At 37.4% G+C, this 25,652-nt stretch overlaps 1 protein-coding gene across 32 annotated transcripts in view; it reads left to right on the top strand.

Annotated features, from left to right (window-relative positions):
• The window catches only part of coro7 (coronin 7), a 299,622-nt gene that overhangs the window by 268,405 nt on the left and 5,565 nt on the right, over positions 1-25,652 (top strand). For all 32 annotated transcript variants that reach the window (XM_087243145.1, XM_087243141.1, XM_087243140.1 and 29 more), the window contains 18 exon segments: positions 5,483-5,537; positions 6,155-6,212; positions 6,302-6,447; positions 8,287-8,382; positions 8,586-8,687; positions 9,944-10,091; positions 14,403-14,578; positions 14,662-14,770; positions 14,864-14,950; positions 15,044-15,186; positions 19,217-19,321; positions 19,405-19,490; positions 19,574-19,715; positions 19,805-19,894; positions 21,762-21,878; positions 22,229-22,364; positions 23,624-23,715; positions 25,518-25,604. In XM_087243145.1, coding sequence (XP_087099271.1) covers positions 5,483-5,537; positions 6,155-6,212; positions 6,302-6,447; positions 8,287-8,382; positions 8,586-8,687; positions 9,944-10,091; positions 14,403-14,578; positions 14,662-14,770; positions 14,864-14,950; positions 15,044-15,186; positions 19,217-19,321; positions 19,405-19,490; positions 19,574-19,715; positions 19,805-19,894; positions 21,762-21,878; positions 22,229-22,364; positions 23,624-23,715; positions 25,518-25,604 — 1,975 coding nt within the window.

Below are 25,652 nucleotides of genomic sequence, written 5' to 3'. Positions count from 1 at the left end.
ATTACATATATATTTGGGTTATAAGCATGTGTAAGTAATATGAAACGTTCCGATATCTTTTGCGAGTTTGTTATTTGAGCTGTAGAACGCAGGGAAAGTGGCCGCATAGAGAGACACTGCAGCGCTGGTGAAGATTGTGGCTGTTTACAGCCCTTTGGTGGATAAATATGAGGTTGTAGCTAAATTGTTAGCGGTGCCAAACAGCATTTCCCATTGTTTACATCCTTTCTACAACATATCGTTAACGCTAGACACTGTGCATGTCATAGATCAATTTTAACAAATATAAATACTTACAGATTGTGGCTCACAATCCTCAGCTTCGTCTATTATTTTTGGAGCTGCTCCTTTGAGGAGTTTTTAGCCAAACTGGGAGAGATTCTGAAAGCTATCCTTTGTCCAATGCCAGCTATATATTTATTAAAATTCTCTTGAACAAAAGTTAAGTCAAAATTAAATTGTAAGCACTTCTCTCTTTGTGTCGTGTCCTTTGGAAGCCCAAGTACAGAAACAGAAGAAGCTCTGTGAAAATAGCAGCGTTTGGACGCCATTTCAGCTTCCTCTGCAATAACATTACAGTGCCTCTGGCCACGCCCCTTCATTGAGCGGGGTGTATGCACATGGTCTATACACATACCCTGAAGCGATTGTGATCTTGGGGATTGGGGATACTCATCCCTAGGCCCTCAGAGACTATGCAGCACCACTGATTCGATCCAAGACCAGCGACGAGATGATCCCAAGGTTTCCATAATCCTGGACCAGGACGTATCCTGAGCAGCTGCTGTGGTGGTCATGGAGCAGTGGAGAGCATGTGTTGCTCCAGGGACAGACAAGTCTCGCTGACGTCCAGCTTCTCCAGCGCCTAGACTGCAGCTCTGCACAAGAAGTTTGGCCAGAAGAAAAAATGGTTGTGTCAAACTGAGCCTGGTTTCTCTCGAGGTTTTTTAATTCTTCACTTTTGCCAAACTTTTTTTCTCGCCGCTGTCACCACTGGCTTGCATGGTTCGGGACCTGTAGAGCTGCACATCGATAGATTTGCTCTTCAGTGTTTGGACTCTCAGCAGTGAATATTAAACCACACTGAACTGAGCTAAACTGACCTGAACTTAAACACTGAAAACTGGACTGACACGTTTCAAATCACTATAATTTTCCATGTGAACTTGCCTTGACACAATTTACATTGTAAAAGGTCTATAGAAATACAGGGGAATTGAATCAAATTCAATCTCACTAGCCTGGAGGTATTATTTTGTAGTCCCCAAACTTCGTTCGCTATATGCTTTGCTAAGCTGACTCTGTAAAAGCGAATGTCTCCCTTTGCATTGAACTTTGAGCGTCTTGCATTCAGAGATCTTGTTCACACAGCTACATTACACATCAACTTTTAATCGATTTGCACAACATGAAAGAATTGTGTTGAACCCTGCAATTTTTGAAAGTGTAGAGCAGATGATAGACAGCGAGTGGTGTTCTTGAAGAATGCTTATGTATAGTGAGAGAAACGCTTGAGTTCTTCGTGTATTTCCTGCTCACGAACCTCGACATGGGAAAGCAAAGTTGCGCTAACAAAGCATGGAAACCCCTTTACGAACTCCAGAGGCCCGAGGCGATGATTGGGAGGAGAGAAATCAACCGTTGACACGCCGTCTCACCAATGAGTGCAGCTGGAGGAGTGAAGAAGCGTGTGTGAAATCCTCCAAAACATGCCATTGAGCTGATGAGCGGAGCGTGGCTCAACATGTCGAGCACTCCATGACACGCTGAGGGGGAGATGAATAATTAGAAGTTTATTGATAGGTAAACATGAGTAATAATGTTCTGTAGGTGTTTGTTAATCCAGGGCAACTCTGTGTGTGTGTGTGTGTTTTCTGAAGACTCTGGAGGAGTGATCCTCAGGTGATTCTGCTTAAAGGTGAAGACTGATTCCTTTATAAAGCGGCATGGTGTTTACTGCTGACCCTGCATGGGAACAAGTCTGGCAAAAATAATGGAGGATCTGTCATGTTGTAGATTTATGGGGTTGTATTTGGAAAAAGGGCTGTCAAGCTTCACAAAACAAGACATAAAAGGATCAGGTCTGTGTTTTTGTGAACATCGCTTGTATATGATGTTAGAGCTGTGGTGAAGCATCGTTCAGTAAATCATGGTGTTAAACTGCCGGTGTTAGTTTAAAATTATGACAGTTGAAGTAACTAGGTTAATTTCGATTAAAATCATTAATTAATTTTCGGCTTAGTCCCTTTATTAATCTGAGGTCGCCACAGCGGAATGAACCACCAACTTACCTAGCAAATGTTTTACTCAGCAGATACCCTTACAGCTGCAGCCCATCACTGGGAAACACCCATACACTCTCATTCACACACATACACTATGGACAATTTGGCCTACCCAATTCACCTGGAGCGCATGTCTTTGGACTTTTGGGTAACCGGAGCACCTGGAGGAAACCCATGCAAACGAGGGGAGAACATGCGAACTCCTCGTTTTAAATCAATTAGAAATAAATAAAGTATTAATCTAATTTTTTTTTCTTGTGGTTGGACAACTTTTGGGCTGGAAAATGTCAGCTATATCTGGCAACACTGGTGTTAGCTTGGCAACAGAACCAACGACAACACGCACAGAATCTATAAGCACAGTTCAGCACGGTTGTATTACCATGCTGATAGCTCCTGGCCCAGATCGGTTTGTAATCCTGCCGTGCCATTACAGGCCCAGTAAAGTAACAACCGTAACCGTACCAAACTTTTCTTAGAAGAGCAGCTTTTGACATTGATGACATATATGGCATTTATTAAAAACTATGGACCCATTGTGACATCTTAATTAATCTCTTCGCTTGACTTAAATGTATATGCAATATGTTATTCCATTTGGAAAGATATTTCATTTACTCTACTACAGTTGCATCGTGTTGGTATTCATTTTTTTTTTTTTTGAAAGGATTAAAAAAGGTAGTAAAAGGTATTAAATTCAGCTTAAGAAGTTCTGTATATACCCTGATATAATCTAAAAATATATAAGTAAATATATAAGTAAAAATAAAAATTGCACACAATACAATTTCAATTAACTTATTAGTTATTAGTCAATTAACTTATTGGTTTTTACAATTGTAAGTGGATTAAACATAAAACAATCAAGTTGTTAGCGGTGCCAAACAGCATTTCCCGTTGTTTACATCCTTTCTACAACATATCGATAACGCTAGACACTGTGCATGTCATAGATCAATTTTAACAAATATAAATACTTACAGATTGTGGCTCACAATTCTCAGCTTCGAATATTATGGTTGGAGCTGCTCCTTTGAGGAGTTTTTAGCCGAACTGGGAGAGATTCTGACCCGGGGTTAAACCCCTACTCTTTTTCGAAGGACATCCTGGGATTTTTAATGTCCACGGAGAGTCAGGACCTCGTTTTATGTCTCATCCGAAGGACGGAGTTCACTAAGCAGTATAGAGTCCCCGTCACTATACTGGGGCATTAGGACCCACTCACACCGCAGGTTGAGTGCCCCCTGCTGGCCTCACTAACACCACTTCCGGCAGCAGCCAAGCCTTCCCATGTGGGGAAATGGTCCCATCTTCAATAAGTAGTTTGAACAAGCAGCAAAAGCTTTTTTTTTTTTTTTTTTTTGAGTGTCTTTTTTTAAGATTAATGAAAACAAGCAGCATAATTTTTTTCAACAGAAACATTACCCTGTTCCACAGAATGAAAACATTTCAACATTTATAAAAAGTGCTGAGATTTGTTTGTTTGTTTTGGTGAAATACTCCTCCAGGGCACAGTGGCACAGCTCCTGGATTCTGGAGTATTTTGCGGGGACTTTACGTGATAGTTCATCCCACGCTTTTGAGCAGTTTGATGTGGTTGAGAGGTTTGATCTGGTTCCTCCACACGCTGGCTCTGATCGGCTGCAGAGAAACGCCCGGCTCCCAGCGGCATGTGACTCAAAATAGACGCTGATGTTCGCACTGTGACCCCGACACCCATCCGTGACTCGCCCGGCTTCACCCGCTTGTTGCCCCGGGCGTCCGCGAGCGCACAGATGAATGTGGTATTGTGTGTGTGTGAAGAGTGCATACCAGGCCGAGGTCAAGCGGACGCAGTAAAAACACAGTAAAAACCACATCGATCTGCTCTTGTTCAGTGTTTGGATCTGATCATCAATGCAGTGGATTGTTCAGTAGCTCAGTGCTTAGCACTGTCACCTCACAGAAATAAGGTCGCTGGTTCGAGTCCCGTCTGGGTCAGTTGGAATTTCTGCGTGGAGTTTGCCACATGTTGGTGTGGGTTTCCTCCCGGTGTTCCGGTTTCTCCCACAGTCCAAAGACATGCGCTATAGGTGAATTGGCTGTAGCGTATAAGTGTGAATGGGTGTTTCCCAATACTGGGTTGCAGTTGGAAGGAAATCCACCGTGTAAAACATATGCCAGAATAGTTGGTGGCTCATTCCACTGTGGTGACCCCTGATAAATAAGAGACTAAGCCAAAGGAGAATGAATAATTTTAAATTTAGCCTTCATATGCTTACCAGTTGACTTCTTCCAAACCAGTTGGACTTTGTGTTTTTCTGAGCACAAATGAGGATTTATTTTATATTTTTTCAAAGAATGTTGGGAATCGGTATCCGTTGGCATATATATAATGTTAAATAATATCTGTTAATTAACAGTGTCTGTATTTTGTGATTCACCAGTGTTTTCTGTTCATTCATTGTTGTGAATCGCGTTATAGGAGCTTGATCTCCGCTCTGTCGACTTCTGATGTTGATATTTGGACCTTAAAGGGATTGTGCAGCCCTGAAAATGACAATTCAGTCATTTATTCATTTGTGTTTGGTTTCAATATTATGCACAACTTTCTTTTCTTTTTTTATGCAAATGTGTGATAGAATAGTCCATTGCAAAAGATGCCATATTTTCCACAAGTTCAAGCAGTTTATAGGGTTTAGGGAGAGAGAATGGAGAGGGTTTATATAATGGAGAGTGTCGCCCTCTTCTGTTGGTTGCCATGTTCAGGCTTTAAAACTTTAAAGGTTTTTACTCCGTACAGTATAATCAATTTTAATTACGGAATCTGTAAAACATAAACCATTGTTGTGGATATAATAATCAGAATGAAAACATTGAACTTAAAAACAATTTATATATATATATATATATATATATATATATATATATATATATATATATATATATATATATTTTTTTTTTTTTTTATATATATATATATTTATAAAAAATACAGTTAAACATCACTTAACAAACTATTTAAAACGAATTAAAATTTCACAGGAATGCTCATAATTTGCTCTATTGTAATGGAAATAAAAATCTAAAAGTATTTGATATTTGTTTCATCTGTTTTAATGCACCCTTGTTGAATAAAAATATAGAATAATGTTTTTTTTTAAATCATACTTCAGTGAAATACTTAACGTGTTTTTCTCTGTGTGTTTTCTCTACAGGACTCTGATTCCTCTGTTTGATTCAGATTCTGGCCTGCTCATTTTATCTGGAAATGTGAGTAACATCATTAATAACTTCAGCTTATATAGTTTATCATGTAAAATATTACTGTAAAAAATATTACGAGAATAAAGTCACCAATAAAGTCAAAATATTAAGAGAACAAAATATTACAAGGATAAAGTTGTAGTAACACGAGATTTTATATATATATATATTTTGATATTGATATGTGTATATGTATATATATTTTTTATTACTCAATACATTTCAACTTTATTCTTGTAATATATATATATTTTTTTTTGTTAATTTTCAGTTTTTTTTTCTCACGTTATTGCAACATTATATTCCTAATATTTTTACTTTATTCTAGTAACATTTCGGCTTTATTTTTGTAATATTTCAACTTTATGATTGATTTATTTTTCCTTTATTCTATAAATATTTCAGCTTTATTCTTGTATTTTTTCGATTTTATTCTCGTAATTTTTATACTTGATTCTCGAGACATTTCATCTTTATTCTCTTAAAATGTATTATGTACTATATATTTATTAAGACTTTACTTTCAAAATATTCTGACTTTAATCTTGCAATCTTATATACACATATACAGTTGTTTTATGGTTTCAGTAATACACCGTTGTATGCATCTGCTGTTTCCTCAGGGCGAGAGTGTGATCGACTGTTTTGAGGTGAACACCAGCGAGCCCTTCCTGTCTCAAGGTAACTCTCATGCATTTTTCCGTGGTGTTGTTGTGAGACCTCTGTGTGTGTGTTTGTTAAAGTTGATCTGTTCTTTGGTTTTCGGTCAGTGAGTCAGTGTGTGGCAGACAGCTCGAGTCGTGGTGTTTGTCTGCTGCCGAAGCTGGCTCTGGACATCAGCTGCTGCGAGGTGCTGCGACTCATGCAGCTCACCGAAAACTTCATTGTGCCCATCAGCTACCAGGTGCCCCGCAAGGTGAGGATTAACACACCACAGCTTTTTTATCAATCTTTTTTTTCAGGTCAGCTTTAACACTATTAAACACAGCCTGAGCTGATCAACTGACCATATAAAGGTTCATGATAAGCTGTTTTCAGTATAAGCTGACAACATATTACAGTTTTATTTAATTAAAAACAAAATGCTTAATTAAAAGGATTTTATAAATGGTTAAACAATGTGGAAAAATACTTAATAACCAAAATAAATATTAATAAATATATATAAATAATAAAAAATATAATCCAAAAAATATAAAAAATAAAATATATAATTATTAAATGAATTAAATAAATATAAATAATTAAATATATAAATAATTAAATAAATAACATGTAGACAACTATAAATATTAATGGTTTATCTGTTATTCTATATATATATATATATATATATATATATATATATATATATATATATATATATATATATATATATATATATATAAAATTGTATTTTTTTACTCAAAACATTTCAGCTTTATTTCCGTTGTAATTTTTCGATTTTTTTTCTCTCACAATATTTCAACTTTATTCTCTAAACATTTCAGCTTTATTTTTGTAATATTGTAATAACTTTTTTCTCATAATATTTTGAGTTTATTCTTATAACAATTGGACTTTATTCTTAAAAAATTTAAACTTTATTCTCATAATATTTTGAGTTTATTCTTGTAATAATTGGACTTTCTTCTTTAAAAACGTAAACTTTATTCTCATATTATTTTGACTTTATTATTGAAACATTTCAACTTCATTCGTATATTATTTCAACTTTATTCATGTAATATTTTGACTTTATTCTCTAAACATTTCAGCTTTATTTTCGTAGTATTTTAACTTTATTATTGAAATGTTTTGACTTTATCATCATAATATTTCAAGTAGTTATTGTTAATATTAATAATAATATTATTGTTGTTGTGTTCAAATCAAATCACTTTTATTGTCACATCATCAGCAGCATGTGTGCAATGATGAGTGAAAAGCTTAGGTGCTGGCTCCATACGACAATTACAGTGCAAAACACAGACAGGGCAAAATACTACAACATACAACAACATACTCCCAAAAAAACAAAAACAAAAAAAAACAGGACAATGTAAAATTGGCAATGTTGACAGCAATATGTACAATGAATAGGTGTAATGTAACAATTTAACAATTTAAATGTTTTTTAAATCCCTTTATGTTTATGTTATATTGGTGTTGTTGTTATTGTTATTGTTATTATTATTATTATTGCTATTGCTAATATTATTATTATTATTGCTGCTATTGTTATTGTTATTATTATTATTGTTGTTATTATTATTATTACTATTATTAATATTATTTTATTGTTGTTGCTATTATTGTTATTATTATTATTATTCATGTATTGTTGTTGTTATTGCTATTATTATTATTATTATTGTTATTGCTATTATTATTTTTTTTTTATTATTATTATTGCTATTATTATTATTATTGTTATTGCTATTATTATTATTATTATTATTGCTATTATTATTGTTATTATTATTATTATTATTATTATTATTGGTATTATTATTATTGCAACAGTTATAAAAATCTCTATGTATTGTTATTTGTTTTATAAATATATATATATATATATATATATATATATATATATATATATATATATATTATATAATTATGTAAGAATTAATAATATATTAATAATATTAATAATATATTATATAACAATATAATATATTGTTTTGGTTGATGTAAAAATAATTTTTATACCATAAACACCTTTGTGTCTTCATGAAAGTTTGAAACCAGACGATGTGGTTGTGTGTTTCAGGCAGGACAAGACTTCCATGCGGACTTGTATCCAGACACTGTGGGTCACACAGCAGCCATGAGTGCCGACGAATGGTGGAAAGGAGACAACAAACAGGTCTGTTTAATATGAATCAATTCACTCATGCTTTACTCTTTGATTAGCGCTGGATTTATTACTTTGAACTGGCAGGTATGACATAGTTAAAGAGAAGAGCGTGATCAGAGGTGAAAAGCGAAATCATTTCAGATGCACAGTAAGCTTTATTGACTTTGTAAATGTTGATTGAACTCTATTACTCGTCTCTGTGTGTGTGTCAGGTGGAGAGGGTCAGTCTTCACCCCAGCAAAAGGCCAAAACCAGCAGCTCCGTCTGCTCAGGAGAAAGCACAGAAGGATCTTTCCCGCGGCAAGAGCAAAGAGGTTTGTACAGGACATTTTCTATTTCTATACGCTGCAAATTGTGATGAAGCAAGCAGTAGACAAAAATCAGGCATGATGTTTTATTAGAGTGAAACGATTTATAACCATGGACCAGAAAACCAGTCATAAGTGTACAGTTTTGGAAACTGAGATTTATACTTCAGCTGAAGTCTGGGTGAATAAGCTGTCAACGGATGTAAACTTTGTTAGGACAGATACACCAATTTAAAATAAGCAATCTGTGGATTGAAAAACATAAAAATACTGAGAAAATCACAGTTAAAGGTGCAGTAGGTGATTGTCTTCTGAAGCATTTGTTGTTGTGCTGGTTGAAAGTCTCTTCACAGTCTAATAGTAATGATTAAAGGAAGTGAATTAAATGTGTTGATTTGTATTTTTATATTTTGGGTAAAGCATAAAACTAAATTAATCCAATTAAGTAGCCCAATCCAGATAAGTAGCCCAATCTGTCTGTCAGCAAATGCAGATTTGAACAACTGAGCAGTCGTTTGTACGTAGCTCCGCCGACCGTCGCGCTTTCACGAGAGAGAGCACGCACACGTGCGCGATTGTTAAAAAACCTGCTAAATGCTCACCACAAAACTAGCAATGTGAGCTAACAAAATTAATATGTTTAGTTTTGATTTCAGGTGTACTTTACAGTTGTTTAGATTAAGTACTTAGCAATGCACATTACTAGTCAAAAATGTGATATATTTGCTGTAGAATATTTACCGAATGTCTTCGTGGAACATTGTCTTTGTTAAATTTGAATGGTTTTCGGCACACTGCAAAGGTCTTCTTTATTGTCTCGTTTCTAGTTTAAATATCTAAAAATTCTTAAATCAAGAAGCATTTTCCAGACAAGCAAAAAGTATTATCCTATTCTCAAAAAATCACGTTTCAAAATTAAGTGAGTTTTTCCTTCCAAACTAATCTGCCAATGAGGTGAGCAAAGCAATCTTGTTTTTGCTTTGAAATAATATTTTGAAAAACTTCTTATACACTAAGCTGAAACAACACAATTCTTTAGTTTTTTGGGACAACATAATTGTTTTTTGTTCAATCCACTAAAATTTGTCAAATCTAATACTTATTTCCTTCATGTTGTCCCAACACAAATCGATTGTGTAGAACCCAGCAGTTTTTACAGTGCATAATATTACTTTTTGTTTCCCGAAACTAATGAGGAACATGAGGTGAAGTGTTCACAGTCTTCACAGAAGTGTCTGATGGTGTTTTGTGGTGTTTTTTAGGAGGCCTCGAGCTCCAGCAGTCCTCTCAGCAGCCCCAGCAGCAGCGCAGTCCCGTCCCGCTCGCCCTCCTCCACCAGCGGCCTGTCGTCCGGCTTCGTACCCAGCCCTAGCCCCAGCCAGAGCTCCCGCGCCATCCACAACATGCTCGGTCAGTCCTCAGCCGATTCATACTCGCAGATCTAAAATTAAAAAAGGACATGTTATGCTTTATACACTTTGACCTTCTTCTCCTTTTCTGAACACACACAAATGTCTTGATTAACTGGACGTTTCTGAGACGTTTGGACTTGTTGGTGGTAACAGTCTAGATCAGGGGTCACCAATCTCGGTCCTGGAGGGCTGGTGTTCCTGCAGGGTTTAGCTCCAACTTGCCTCAACACACCTGTAGGGATGTTTCAAGTGTACCTAGTAAGACCTTGATTAGCTTGATAAGGTGTGTTTGATTAGGGTTGGAGCTAAAATCTGCAGGACACCGGCTCTCCAGGAAAACGTTTTGATGATCCTTTGGTCTGGAGCACACAGCGTCCATTTCTCCCATTAAATACCTGCAATACTGATTTATGTGACCACAGGACACGTTTCCACTGTGTGATGGTTCGTCCCAGATGCCTCTGAGCCGAGAGAAGTTGACTGGACACTGTTAACATAGGGCTTCCTTTTGGCGCAGTGCAGTTTTAACTTGCATTTGTGGATGTAACTACACATTGTGGTATTGACAAAGGTTTGCCCAAGTAGTCCTGAGCCCATGTTCTGATATCGCTTATGTTTGAATAAGGATTGATGCTGTGCCGCCTGAGGGATCAGTGATCACAGTTTTTCAGCTTAGGCTTCCGTTCTTGTCTTTTACAGTATCCAGAATCCTCAAGATTCCTTGAATCTTTTAATGATGTTATGCTCTGTTGGTGGTGAATTATCCAAATGACTTCCTCTCTTTCATTGTGAAACATTTTTTTAAACATTTCAGTAATTTTCTAGTGTATTTGTTTTTTTGACAAATTGACGATCCTCAGCCCATCTTTGCTTCTAAAGGTCTATACCTTTCACGGATGCTGGTTTTTGTCAAAGACATGTCACCCTGCAGCCCAAGACCGGTTACTCACTGAAGCTAAGCAGGGCTGAGCCTGGTTAGTACCTGGATGGGAGACCACTAGGGAACACTAGATTGCTGTTGGAAGTGGTGTTAGTGAGGCCAGCAGGGGGCGCTCAACCTGTGGTCTGTGTGAGTTCTAATGCCCAAGTGAAGGGGACACTATACTGTCAGTGGGCGCCGTCTTTCGGATGAGACGTTAAACTGAGGTCCTGACTCTCTGTGGTCATTAAAAATCCCATGGCACTTCTCGTGAAAGAGCAGGGTTGTAACCCCGGTGTCCTGGCCAAAGGTTCTCTATCGGCCCATACGATCATGGCCTCCGAATCATCCCCTTCCACCGAATTGGCTCTATCACTATCTCTCCACTCCACCTATAGCTGGTGTGTGGTGAGCGCACTGGCGCCGTTGTCCTGTGGCTGCCGTCGCATCATCCAAGTGGATGCTACACACTGGTGGTGGTGTTGAGAGACCCCCCCTCATGATTGTGAAGCGCTTTGGGTGTATGGCCATACACAATAAATGCGCTATATAAATACACATTACATTACATTGTACCAAATCATATTTACAGTCACCTGTTGAGTTTGCCAGTTTCAAATCCAACCATTATTTAATCAGTTTACCTGATTACTAGCCCTAAACTGCTCCTGTCCTAACTTTTTTGTAATATGTTGACGGTCTGAATGACAGCAAAGAATATATATTTACAAATAAAATGAAGTTTACCAGACGAAACATCAAATATTTTGGGTTCATATTGTCTGCAATGAAATACAAGTCAAAGTAAATTTTAGTAATCACTACTTTATTTTTTATTTTCGTCTTCCATAATGTCCCAACTTTGTTTGATTCTGGGTTGTAGTAATAGCTGATCATTATGAATTATGATAATGGCTTGCTGAACTAAGCCAGAGTGCAAATTGTAACATTATTCATGTTGAAAACACTTGTGCTTATTAATAGGTTGGTGCAGATATTTTTCAGGATTCTGGAAAGTTCCAAAAAAAAGCATTTATTTGAAAATAAATTATATTTTAGCACGTAAATGTCATGATCTGTTGCATGAAAGCGGACCCAGTTGCAGCGATGAAAAATACACAGGTATTGACGGAATTAGGCACAAGTAGACTGAAGGGAATAACAAGGTCCAACTAGTGGGGGCAATAACTAACTAGGCCCACACGGAATCTGCGCACACAGGTTTCAGAAGATTTTTAGCCCATCATTATTCTATTTATTTACTTGAGTAAACATGTGGTAATCTAAATTTATTCAATTTTTAAATTAATTTCTGTAATATTGTTGACTAATGTAAAAATGTTCATCTGATTTATGTACAATGCAGTTTGTACAGTAATATTTTCTGTCTTTTAGTAGAGATATTATATGAGAGACTTGCTTTGTTTACCAAATAAAGTGAATGTAATTGGATTTGCATTTTAAACATTAAATAAAAGTTTAAAAGATATTATTTTTTATTTCACATATTAAGGTTTTAGTTCTGATACTCCCAAAATAATTGAGAGGGTGCTCGCTGCAGAGTCATTTGAGGAGAACTGAGCTCCAGCGAGGGGGAGCATGAGCTGTCGCTCCTCCTCCTGTAAGCTGTTTTAATGCGTACACCAACCCCACCCCTAACCCTACCCCCAGTGACATCACTCGTAGAAGAAGTGCAAAAAAGGTGGAGCTCAAGCTTAAGCTCCCCCTCGCTGGAGCTCAGCTCTCCTCAAATGGCTCTGCAGCGAGCACCACTTGAAATAATTCAGCAGAAATTTGCAGGTTTTTACCAAAATTCTCCACAGAAATATCAAAAAATGTCTGCAGATTCTGTCTGCCCCTAGCAATAACACAGGGAAGCCAGTGGTAGGGACAAGATGGCACCAAAATGAACAGCCAATCAGGAGTCAGGAGTTTCAGTAGTCAAAACCAGAGCTAGATCCTGGAGCAAGCCAAGTAAACTTAAGACTGGCAGGACAGGGAAGTCTGGACACAGGATAGGACTGGAAAACACACAAGACAGGACATCAAACAGGCAGCAATAGTATACAACAAAACTAACTAAATCTAAAAGAAAATATGAAATCCTAGGGAAAGAACAGAACTAAACTGACTTGGGCAATCAGATAAAACTGAAATAAAAACTTCCAAAGTCTCAAAGAGAGAAATTGAACAATCAAAAAATAATAATAATAATAATAATCAACTATTAGTATAAGACTGGGAATGGCAGAAAAATGGAACAAAAATGGTTCTAAAGATAAAAGTAAGACGATGATTAGAACACTAAATTAATTAAACACTAGGAACAAACAAAAGAAGGTAGTAGCTAACAATAAGTAGACAAGATAACTAGATCAGGCAAGACAAAATGCTCAGTAGGGATAAGCTACAAGACAAGCTCACTTGGAACAAACCAGCAAAGAAATGAGAATACATCTAGTACTACATAAAACAAAGCACACGAGAGACAGGTGAAAACAATCAGGATAACAAAGTCTAAAAAAGAGAGCCGGGTAACGGAAAACACAGAGGAAAGACAAGAGGAACTGATGGTCAACACAAATAAAGGCAAAGCAATGTAAACAAGCAAAGGACAAACAGGGAAACATTAAACACAGACAAGACGGACAAAACTGTCAGGTCAGGACCATGACTATAAATACCTTTACACTAGGGGTGTCCAAACTCAGTCCTGGAGGGTGGATGTTCTGCATAGTTTAGATCCAACCCCAATCAGACACACCTGGGTTGGCTAATCAAGCTCTTAAGCTGCAGTCATATCAGAGTTTGAGCATGCGATATTCTGTCGTGCTGCGCTGCGAAAAGGGGCGGGATTAAACAAGATTATTAGACATAAAAAAAAAGTGATTGCTCCATGTTTTAAATTTTTATGTCCAAAGAGGTCATGTTTTGATCCTCGATTGGTCTCACGCAGTCAAGTGATGCGATTTCACAGGTCAGAGTTCACCAAGCTTGAACTTTGCACTGCAGCAACCCGCGAAACATGATGCATGACTCTGCGTTTCCGGTCTGACGCATTCGCGTGCGTATGAATGGAAGTCTATGGGAGGAAAAGCCCAGTGTGACCGCAGCTTTACTAGGCTTGCTAGAAATGTCCTGGCAGGTGTGTTGAGGCAAGTTGGAGCGAAAATCTGCAGGATACCGGCCCTCTAGGACTGAGTTCGGGCACCCCTGCTTTAGACTCTGACTATTGATCATTTTAATCCATCCTTGCTAAACACAACAATTCATTTACACTTTATATGATAGTGTATAGACCACATATCATCGAAATGCTGGACCATATCTCATTATAATACTTTTTTTTAGTTGTGTAAATGATCAAACCACTCATTGTGTGATTTTCAGGCCCGAGTTCGAAGTTTCGTCACATCCAGGGTTCAGTTCTGCACCGGGACACTCACATCACTAACCTGCGCGGGCTTCACCTGACCACCCCAGGAGAGTGTGATGGATTCTGCGCCAATGGGCAGCGTGTGGCGGTTCCTCTGGCCATCGCCGGTGGGCAGATCGCCGTGTTTGAGGTGCGTCTCTACATATGCATCTCTTCTCCTCCAGACCTCAGATTTATTAACAGTGTTTTTCTGCTGGATCTGTGTTTTTGCAGTTGTCCCAGCCTGGAAAGCTGCCGGACACAGCTCTGCCCACCATCCAGAACTCTGTCAATGTGGCCGACTTCTGCTGGGACCCCTTTGACCCTCACAGGCTGGTTGTGGGTGAGTTTTCATTGCTTATTTTATTCATAAAAATCATGTTTGAGTAGTGAAATCTGAACTTCGGCGCTGGTTTCTGATGTGTTTTTCTTAAAGCTGGTGATGATGCCAAGATCCGCGTGTGGCAGATTCCCAAAGGAGGCCTGCAGGAAACCCTGACGGAGCCGGAGTGTGTCCTGCGGGGTGAGAAACCAAACCAGCATATGTGACTCTGAACTGTTGTTGCTGTAGTTGTGCAGTGTGTGTGTGATTTACATGCGCTCTGACCAATGGCAGGACACACTGAGAAGATCTACTCCGTCAAGTTCCACCCACATGCAATCGGTCTGCTGGTGTCATCATCATACGACCTCACTGTCAGACTATGGAGCCTGGAGACTGGAGAACAGGTCAAACAGCTCAGCGGACATCAGGACCAGGTCTTTTTGTACCTTCATCATTCATTCATCCATTCATTCATCCATTTTTCCATGCATTAAGTCATTCATCTATCCATCCATTTATTCATCCGTCCATCCAGTTATTCTTTAATCAATCCATCCATCTGCTTATTCTACTGTCATCTAAATATCCTTCTATCATCCCACCACCATCCATTAATTAATTCATTCATCAGTCCATCCATCCATCCATCCATCCATCCATCCATCCATCCATCCATCTATTCATTTATCAATCCATCCATCTATCATCCAAATATCAGTCTATCATTCATCGATCTATTCATTCATTCATTCATTAATGCTTACGTTCATCAATACAGGCATTCATTCTTTCTTTCTTTCGTTAAATTATTAATGCATTACTTCATCCATCCATCCATCCACCCATACATTCATTCATCCATTAATTCATCCATTTTTCCATCCATTAAGTCATTCGTCTATCCATCCATTTATTCATCCATTCATCCAGCTAATCTTTCATCAATCCATCCATCTGTTTATTTTACTGTCATCCAAATATCCTTCTATCATCCCACCACCACCCATTAATTAATTCATTCATCAGTCCATCCATCCATCCATCCATCAGTCCATCTATTCATTTATCAATCCATCTATTCTATCATCCAAATATCATTCTATCATTCATCAATCTATTCATTCATTCATTCATTAATGCTTACATTCATCAATACAGGCATTCATTCTTTCTTTCTTTCGTTAAATTATTAATGCATTACTTCATCCATCCATCCACCCATACATTCATTCATCCATTAATTCATCCATTTTTCCATCCATTAAGTCATTCGTCTATCCATCCATTTATTCATCCATTCATCCAGCTAATCTTTCATCAATCCATCCATCCGTTTATTTTACTGTCATCCAAATATCCTTCTATCATCCCACCACCATCCATTAATAAATTCATTCATCAATCCATCCATCCATCCATCCATCCCTCCATCCATCCATCCATCTATTTATTCATCAATCCATCTATTGTATCATCCAAATATCATTCTATCATTCATCGATCTATTCATTAATTAATTCATTCATTCATTCATTAATGCATTCATTCATCAATACATCCATTCATTCTTTCCTTCGTTAAATTATTAATGCATTACTTCATCCATTCACTCATACATTCATTCATTTATCCACCCACTCATCCATTAATTCTTTTATTCATTAATCCATTCATTCATTCATCTGTTCATTCATCTATTAATTCATCTATTTATTCATTCATTCATTTATTCGTCTATTCATCTATCTATCCACTTTCATTCATCCATTCATCCATAAATCTATATTTATCAATGTATCTATCTTTCCATTCATTCATCCATCCATCCATCCATCTATTGTTTAGTCATCTATTCATCGATCAGTTTTTGCGGCCATCCTTTTTTGTTTGTTCATTTATCAATTAATTCATCCATATTTTAACATCCATATATCCTTCTATCATTCTTGCATCCATTTCTCCATTTATTTGTTTTCCATATATTCATCCATTTATCCATCCATCTATACATTAGTCCATTTATCCATGTACTGTATTATCCATTTTTCGTCTATTGTTTAGTCATCCATTCATTCATCTGTCAGTTTTTGCAGCCATCCTTTTATCTGTTTATCAATTTCCCCATTTATCAATTAATTCATCCATCCAATTTTTCATCCACCCTTTCATTTTACATCCACCCACCTATTCTTCTATCCGTTTCATAATTATCCATCCATACATTGTCCCACTATTATCCATATATTCCTCTTTCACTCCTCTATCCATCCATTTCTCCATTGTCCATTTCTTCATTTCCATCTATCCATCTATATGATTTTCCATTTATCTGTTTTTCATGCATCCATCCATCCATTTATTCATTCATTGATGATCCATCTTTTATTCATCCATTGGTTCATTTTTCCAATTTTCCATTTAACTAACTGTTCATCCATTCATCATGCCATTTAAGGATCTCTCAGATTTTGAATCCATCCCTTTATGCTTTCACTTATCTGTTTATCTGTCCAGCGTTTATACAATGTTATACAATGGTTCAGATCTTACCTCTCTGACAGGTCATTCAGGGTGTCTTGGAGGGGAGAGGTGTCCAACCTACAGCATCTAAACACTGGGGTACCTCAAGGCTCTGTTCTTGGGCCACTTCTCTTCTCCATCTACACATCATCTCTAGGACCAGTCATCCAGAGACATGGATTCTCCTACCACTGCTATGCTGATGATACCCAGCTATACCTCTCTTTTCATCCTGATGATCCCTCGGTTCCAGCTCGTATCTCAGCCTGCCTGTTGGATATTTCACACTGGATGAAAGATCATCATCTTCAGCTGAACCTCGCAAAAACGGAAATGCTTGTAGTTTCTGCCAACCCGACTCTACAACATAACTTTTCAATCCAGATGGATGGGGCAACCATTACTGCATCCAAAATGGTGAAAAGCCTTGGAGTAACGATTGATGACCAACTAAACTTCTCTGACCACATTTCTAGAACTGCTCGATCGTGCAGATTTGCACTCTATAACATCAGAAAGATCCGACCCTTCTTATCTGAACATGCAGCTCAACTCCTTGTTCAAGCTCTTGTTCTCTCCAAACTGGATTACTGCAACTCTCTACTAGCTGGGCTTCCAGCTAACTCTATCAAGCCTCTTCAACTGCTCCAGAATGCAGCAGCACGAGTTGTCTTCAATGAACCTAAACGAGCACATGTCACTCCGCTGCTAGTCCGTTTGCACTGGCTGCCAGTTGCTGCTCGCATCAAATTCAAAACTCTGATGTTTGCCTACAAAGTGACTTCTGGCCTTGCTCCTTCTTATCAGCTCTCACTTCTGCAGATCTATGTGCCCTCCAGAAACTTGCGTTCTGTGAATGAACATCGCCTCGTGGTTCCATCCCAAAGAGGGAAAAAATCACTTTCGCGAACGCTCACGCTCAATCTGCCCAGTTGGTGGAATGAACTCCCTAACTGCATCAGAACAGCAGAGTCACTCGCTATTTTCAAGAAACGACTAAAAACTCAACTATTTAGTCTCCACTTCACTTCCTAATCTGCAATTGCCTCTTTGAATATCACACTAACTGTACAAAAAAAAAAACTACTAACACTTCCCTTCTTAGACTTTACAGACCTGAAACTTGCCTTTAGTACTTATTCATTGTTGCTCTTAGTTGTGTAAATTGCTTCCTTGTCCTCATTTGTAAGTCGCTTTGGATAAAAGCGTCTGCTAAATGACTAAATGTAAATGTAAATGTTTATCAGTCTATTGATTTTCCGTCCATCAGTTTTTGCAGCCATCCATTTATATGTTTTTCTATCCATCTACCAATCAATCCATCCATCCATTTTTCATCCTTCCATCTACCAGTTTTCATATTCAACCAACCATTTTTCCTTCTGTCACCCATCCATCTGTTTTTTAATTGGTCTGTTTTCCTTCATCTGTCCATACATCATTTATTCTTCCATCTGTTCATTTTTTTACATTCAAACGTTTCCTGCCTGTTCATCCATCCATCCATCATTCCATTTAAGCATCTATCTGATTTTTCATCCATCCATCCATCTGTTTCTCCATTGATCCATCTGTTGTTTATCCATTCATCATTCATTTAGAAAATTTCACTGATCTTGCATCCTTCCATCCAGTTTCTTCAGTAATCCATTCATCTCTTTATCCATCCATCCATCCATCCATTCATCCATCTGATTTTCATCCATCCAATTTCATATCCATCTATTTGTTTTCCATCTCTCCTTCAACCATTTTATCTATCCACTTTACAATATTATCCATCTATCCATTTTCTTCCATTCATCCATTGTTTGGTCATCCATCCTTTCATCCATCAGTTTTCCCATGTTTTTTTCATTTATGTTTTCCATCAGTCCATCATTTGTTCATCCATCTATCCTTAAATATATGTATGGAGTCAACTCTCTGTGTTCTCTCGTTCAGATCTTTGGCATGGCTTGGAGTCCTGATGGGAAACTGCTGGCCACTGTGTGCAAAGATGGAAAAGTGCGTTTGTATGACCCACGCAAGTCCACCTCACCCATCCAGGTCAGTTTAGCATCAGGTGAATGTTATTCAGAAACAAAATAAATCATCTATTTCACCATGTTTTCCTGACTCTCTCCTTGCAGGAGGGTCCGGGACCTGAGGGCCAGAGAGGGGCCCGAGTAGTTTGGGTCTGTGGTGGCAAGTTCCTGATGGTTTCAGGATTCGACAGGTACATTTAGCCCAAAATCATATTGGTGCTAACAGGTTTCTTTCTGGCTCTATAATAGCTTTAATGGTTTATTTCTATAACAGTCGCAGTGAAAGACAGCTGTACCTGTTCTCCGCTGAGTCCTTGGCATCCGGGTCTCTGGCCTCTGCTCCTGCTGATGTGTCTCCCTCGACCCTCATCCCATTCTATGATCCCGACACCAGCGTCCTCATCCTCACTGGGAAGGTGCGTGAGTGTGCTTTAGACTTTAAATGATCCTTAGTTTACATTATTTATACCCAAATGAATCTAATAATGTTCTTGCAAACTTTCAGGGCGACACTCGGGTTTACATCTACGAGATCGTGCCTGAAGCGCCGTACTTCATGGAATGTAGTAGTTTTAATTCCTCCGAGCCACACAAGGTATTGTTGTTGTTGTTGTTCCAATATTCCTGATTATTAGTACAGTTATAGCTTTGATTTCATGAAGTGGTGTCTAGGTCATAATTTACATCAAAGAAGAGCAGAAAATGTATTATGTTTTGCATAAAGAAAACAGAAAGTGCTATTCTGTGAATCTTAAAACTTCCCATTCTATCCATATATCTATATCCATCCATCCATCCATCCATATATCTATATCCATCCATCCATCAATCTATCCATCCATATATCTATATCCATCCATCAATCAATCAATCCATCCATCCATATATCTATATCCATCCATCCATCAAACAATCCATCCATATATCTATATCCATCCATCAATCCATCCATCTATGTATATATCTATATCCATCCATCCATCCATCCATCCATCCATTTATCTATATCTATCCTTCCATCCATCAATATATCTATATACATTCATCCATATATGTATATCTTTCTATCAATATATCTATATCAATCCATCCATATATTTATATCCATATATCTATATCCATTCATCCATACATCCATCCAAATATCTATATCCATCCATCAATCCATCCATCCATATATCTATATCCATCCATCCATCCATCCATCCATCCATCTATCTATATCCATCCATCCATCCATCCATCCATCAATCTATCCATCCATATATCTATATCCATCTATCAATCAATCCATTCATCCATATATCTATATCCATCCATCCATCAAACAATCCATCCATATATCTATATCCATCCATCCATCAAACAATCCATCCATATATCTATATCCATCCATCAAACAATCCATCCATATATCTATATCCATCCATCAATCCATCCATCTATGTATATATCTATATCCACCCATCCATCCATCCATCCATCCAATTATTTATATCTATCCTTCCATCCATCAATATATCTATATACATTCATCCATATATCTATATCTTTCTATCAATATATCTATATCAATCCATCCATATATTTATATCCATATATCTATATCCATTCATCCATACATCCATCCAAATATCTATATCCATCCATCAATCCATCCATCCATATATCTATATCCATCCATCCATCCATCCATCCATATATCTATATCCATCCATCCATCCATCCATCCATCCATATATCTATATCCATCCATCCATCCATATATCTATATCCATCCATCCATCCATCCATCAATCCATCCATCCATATATCTATATTCATTCATCTATACATCTATCCATGTATCTATATACATCCATCCATACATCCATTCACAGATTTATATACATCCATCCACCAATATATCTATCTGTATATATCCATCCATTTATATATCTATATCTATCCATCCAAATATCTCTATAAATCCATCCATCCATATATCTATATACATCTATATCGATACATATATCCATATCTATTCATCCATTCATATATTTATATCCATCCATGCATATATTTATATAAATCCATCCATCCATCTATGTTTATCCATCCATCCATATGCAGTTGAAGTCAGAATTATTTATACAAATTTTCTTGCTCTGTTAAACATCTTTTTGGGACTATTAAAAAAAGAAAAGAAAATTAAAAGGGGGACTAATAATTCTGACTTCAACTGTATCTATATCCATCTATCCATTCTTTTATCTATTCATCCATCCATCCATCCATAATTTCTTTCTTTCTTTCTTTCTTTTTTAAAGCTATTGGTTATTACTGTAATACTATAATAATATTCTTAAATACATTTTAACTATTTTAAATTCTAAGGAAATTTTTCAGAATTGTTCCAGGTTTTCTTTACATTTCATTTTGCTAACATGTTCACATCTAACATGCTAGCAATGTCTCTACAGGGTTTGTGTTTCCTTCCGAAGACTGAATGTGACGTTCGTGATGTGGAAGTGGCTCGAGCCGTCAGACTCGGCAAGACCACCATCGAACCTGTGGCCTTTAGAGTGCCTCGTGTGAAAGTAAATGTTCCTCATACCACCATAACACATCCGCTGAAGAATATTCACTATTGACCTTATTTGGCAATGTGGAAGTTTGCTCGTTTTTGCGATTGTTTTAGAACTTGTGGGAGAAATGACAAGGATCAATAAACAGCAGAAAACGGTCAAACTACTTGCTCTACAAACAAGTGTGTTCATGACTATACATAAAAAGTAGAATAATATATGAATAAAATATCAGTTTGCAACATGAAGCACCATAGCGAGCCATTTTTTAACATATATAATGAATGGAAGTAAAATTAGAGGGGACAAATGTGAATACTGAATGGGCAAATGTGAATATTTCATTTGTTTTTTCTCCACAGAAAGAGTTTTTCCAGGATGATGTTTTCCCGGATACCGCAGTGTGGTGGGAATCATCTCTGAGTGCCGCTGACTGGCTCTCTGGATCTGATGGACAGCACCGCAAAATCAGCCTGCGGCCCAAAGACATGACGCCCGGTACATCAACAGCACCAAACACATCTCTCTTTTATCAAAGATGTCCTAAAGCTATTGAACAGCACCCATTATATTATCGATATCCAAAGCTTGTCGGACAGCTGTGTGCTTGTTTTATATTGTTGCAAAAATGTCTGTAAAGCATGTGCTGTTATCTTATAACTTTGATACATTTTTCCCCATCGGAGAAATTCTGATAGTGTGTCATACCAATATCGCAGACAGATATTGTAATAATATAGTATTGTGATTCATCCTGTGGATCCTACTGTAAACTACCTGACAAAAGTCTTGTGGTCGATCTTGTCAGAACAACAAATAATAACTTGACTTCTAGTTGATCATTTGTAGAAGTGGCAGAAGGTCGATTTTTCCTATAAATCATCTGTTGAACTGCATCCCAATCATCACAAATACTGGAGAAGAGCTACTGGAACCGGCATGGACCCAAGATTCTCATAGAAATCAGTCAAGTTTGGTAAAGGAAAAATCATGGTTTGGGGTTACATTCAGTATGGGGGCGTGCGAGAGATCTGGAAAGTGGATGGCAACATCAACAGCCTGAGGTATCAAGACGTTTGTGCTGCCCGATTACATTGAAAACCACAGGAGAGGGCAAACTCTTCGGCAGGATAGCGCTCCTTCTCATACTTCAGCCTGAAAGTTCCTGAAAGCAAAGAAGGTCAAGGTGCTCCAGGATTGGCCAGCCCAGTCACCAAATATGAGTAATATTAAGCATGTCTGGGGTAAGATGAAGGAGGAGGCATTGAAGATGAATCTTGATGAACTCTGGGAGTCCTGCAAGATCGCTTTCTTTGCCATTCTAGATGACTTTATTAATAAGTGATTTGAGTCATAGCAGAGATGTATGGATGCAGTCCTCCAAGCTCATGGGAGTCAGACAAAATATTCATATACTATACATTATTTCTGTTAAGTGACAAGACTTTTGTCTAAGCAAAGTCAGACCTTACTGTCCTAATGAAATCATTAAAAATCAAGACATGATCAAATTTTATTGTGGTAAAATAAGTGTAATCTAGAGGCCTCTGACTTTCATATAAGCCACTTCTGCTACCAAATGATTAACTAGAAGTCAAGTTAGTATTTGTTGTTCCTATAACTTGGGATAGGCGACAAGACTTTTGTCAGGTAGCACTCCTTAAATCTGGCATATATAAAAAATAAAAGTGAAAAATAAAAGCAATTGTACTGTTGTATGAGAAGGTTTCTAAGATAAAGGTACTGTTGTCTTTCAGTGAGTGAAGCACCTAAAGAAGCTCCTGTGAGGAAATACCTGCCCTCATCTGTCTATTTAGAGGAGAAAACTGATGAACAGAAGAAAGAGGAGGTATCTATCTATCTATCTATCTATCTATCTATCTATCTATCCATCCATCCATCCATCCATCCATCCATCCATCCATCCATCCATCCATCCATCCATCCATCCATCCATCCATCCATCCATCCATCCATCCATCCATCCATCTATCTATCTATTTATCTGTCTGTCTGTCTGTCTGCATCTATGCATACATCGTTCCATCTATCCACCCACAAACCCTTTCTTTCTTTCTTTCTTTCTTTCTTTCTTTCTTTCTTTTCTTCATTTCTTTCTTCATTTACCTTCTGCTTAGTCTCTTTATTCATCAGGGATCACCACAGCGGAATGAACCGCCAACTATTCCAGCATATGTTTTACAATGCGGATGCCCTTCCAACTCCAACCCAGCACTGGAAAATCTTTCTTTTTTCCCTCTTTCTTCCTTTTTTCTTTCTTTCTTTCTTTCTTTCTTTCTTTCTTTCTTTCTTTCATTCGTTCTTTCTTTCTTTCATTAATTTTCCTTTGGCTTAGTACCTTTATTCATCAGAGGTTGCCACGGTGGAATGAACTGCTAACTTATCCAGCATATGTTTTACGTTTATGTTAAGAGCATGCCCTTCCAGTACTGCAAAATCTTTTTTCCCTTCCCTTTTTCTTTCTTTCTTTCTTTCTTTCTTTTTTAATTTGATTTTGTTTATTCATTTGTCCATCCATCTTTTCTTTCTTTCTTTCTTTCATTCTTTCTCTACATCTGTTGTTTGTTTGTTTGTTTATTTGTTCGTTAATTTGTCCATCTTTCTTTTTTCTTTCCTTCTTTTCTTTTCTTTCTCTACATCTGTCCATTCATTGTTTGTTTGTTTGTTCATTCGTCCGTCTGTGTTTCCATGAATGCGTTCATCTTTCTTTCTTTCTTTCTTTCTTTCTTTCTTTCTTTCTTTCCTTCTTTCTTTCTTTTCATCATCCATCCATTTGTTTATTTTTTTGTTTATTCATTTGTCTGTCTTTTTTTCATTTATTTGTTTGTTTGTTTATTTGTTTGTTTGTCCATCTGTCCATCTTTTTATATTCATTCAATTATTCATTTGTTTGTTTGTTTTTGTCTATCTGTCCATATTTCTTTTTCTCTTTTTCATTCATTCATTCATTTTCTTGTCAGCTTAGTCCCTTTATTAATTCGGGGTCGCCACAGCGGAATGAACCGCCAACTTATCCAGCAAGTTTTTACGCAGCGGATGCCCTTCCACACACACACACACTCATACATTACGGACAATTTAGCCTACCCAATTTACCTGTACCACATGTCTTTGAACTGTGGGGGAAACCGGAGCACCCGGAGGAAACCCACGCGAACACAGGGAGAACATGCAAAAACTCCACACAGAAACAACAACTAAGCCGAGTCTCGAACAAGCGACTCAGCCACCTTCTTGCTGTGAGGTGACAGCACTACCTTCTGTGCCACTGCTTCGCCCTCTTTCTCTTTTTACATCCAATAATTTATTTTTGTTTGCCCATCTGTTTTTCTTTCTATTTCCATTTTTTCCTTCTTTCTTTCTTTCTTTCTTTCTTTCTTTCTTTCTTTCTTTCTTTCTTTCTTCCATCTGTTCATTTTTCTTTGTCCAGATGCTTTTTCTTTCTCTACGTTCTTTGTTCATTTATTGTTTTTGTTTGTTTGTCTGTCTGTCTGTCTGTTCTTCCATGCATCTGTGTGTCCATCCATCCATCCATCCATCCATTTTCTTTCTTTTTTTCTTTCTTAATCCATCCATCCATTCATCTATCTTCAGTATCTCTCCTTCATTGCTTTATATTTGTCTCAATAGTTGCTCAGTGCAATGGTGGCGAAGCTGGGAAACAGGGAAGATCCTCTGCCACAGGAGTCTTATGAGGGAGTGGATGAAGACGAGTGGGTGAGTGAAGAACAAACACACATACACACACACACACACAATCTGATC

The sequence above is a fragment of the Danio rerio genome, chromosome 3 (genome assembly GCF_052040795.2).
Source record: "Danio rerio strain M-AB ecotype USA chromosome 3, GRCz13ab, whole genome shotgun sequence".
Classification (NCBI taxonomy): Eukaryota; Metazoa; Chordata; class Actinopteri; order Cypriniformes; family Danionidae; genus Danio; species Danio rerio.
This window is presented reverse-complemented; position numbering and strand designations above follow the sequence as displayed.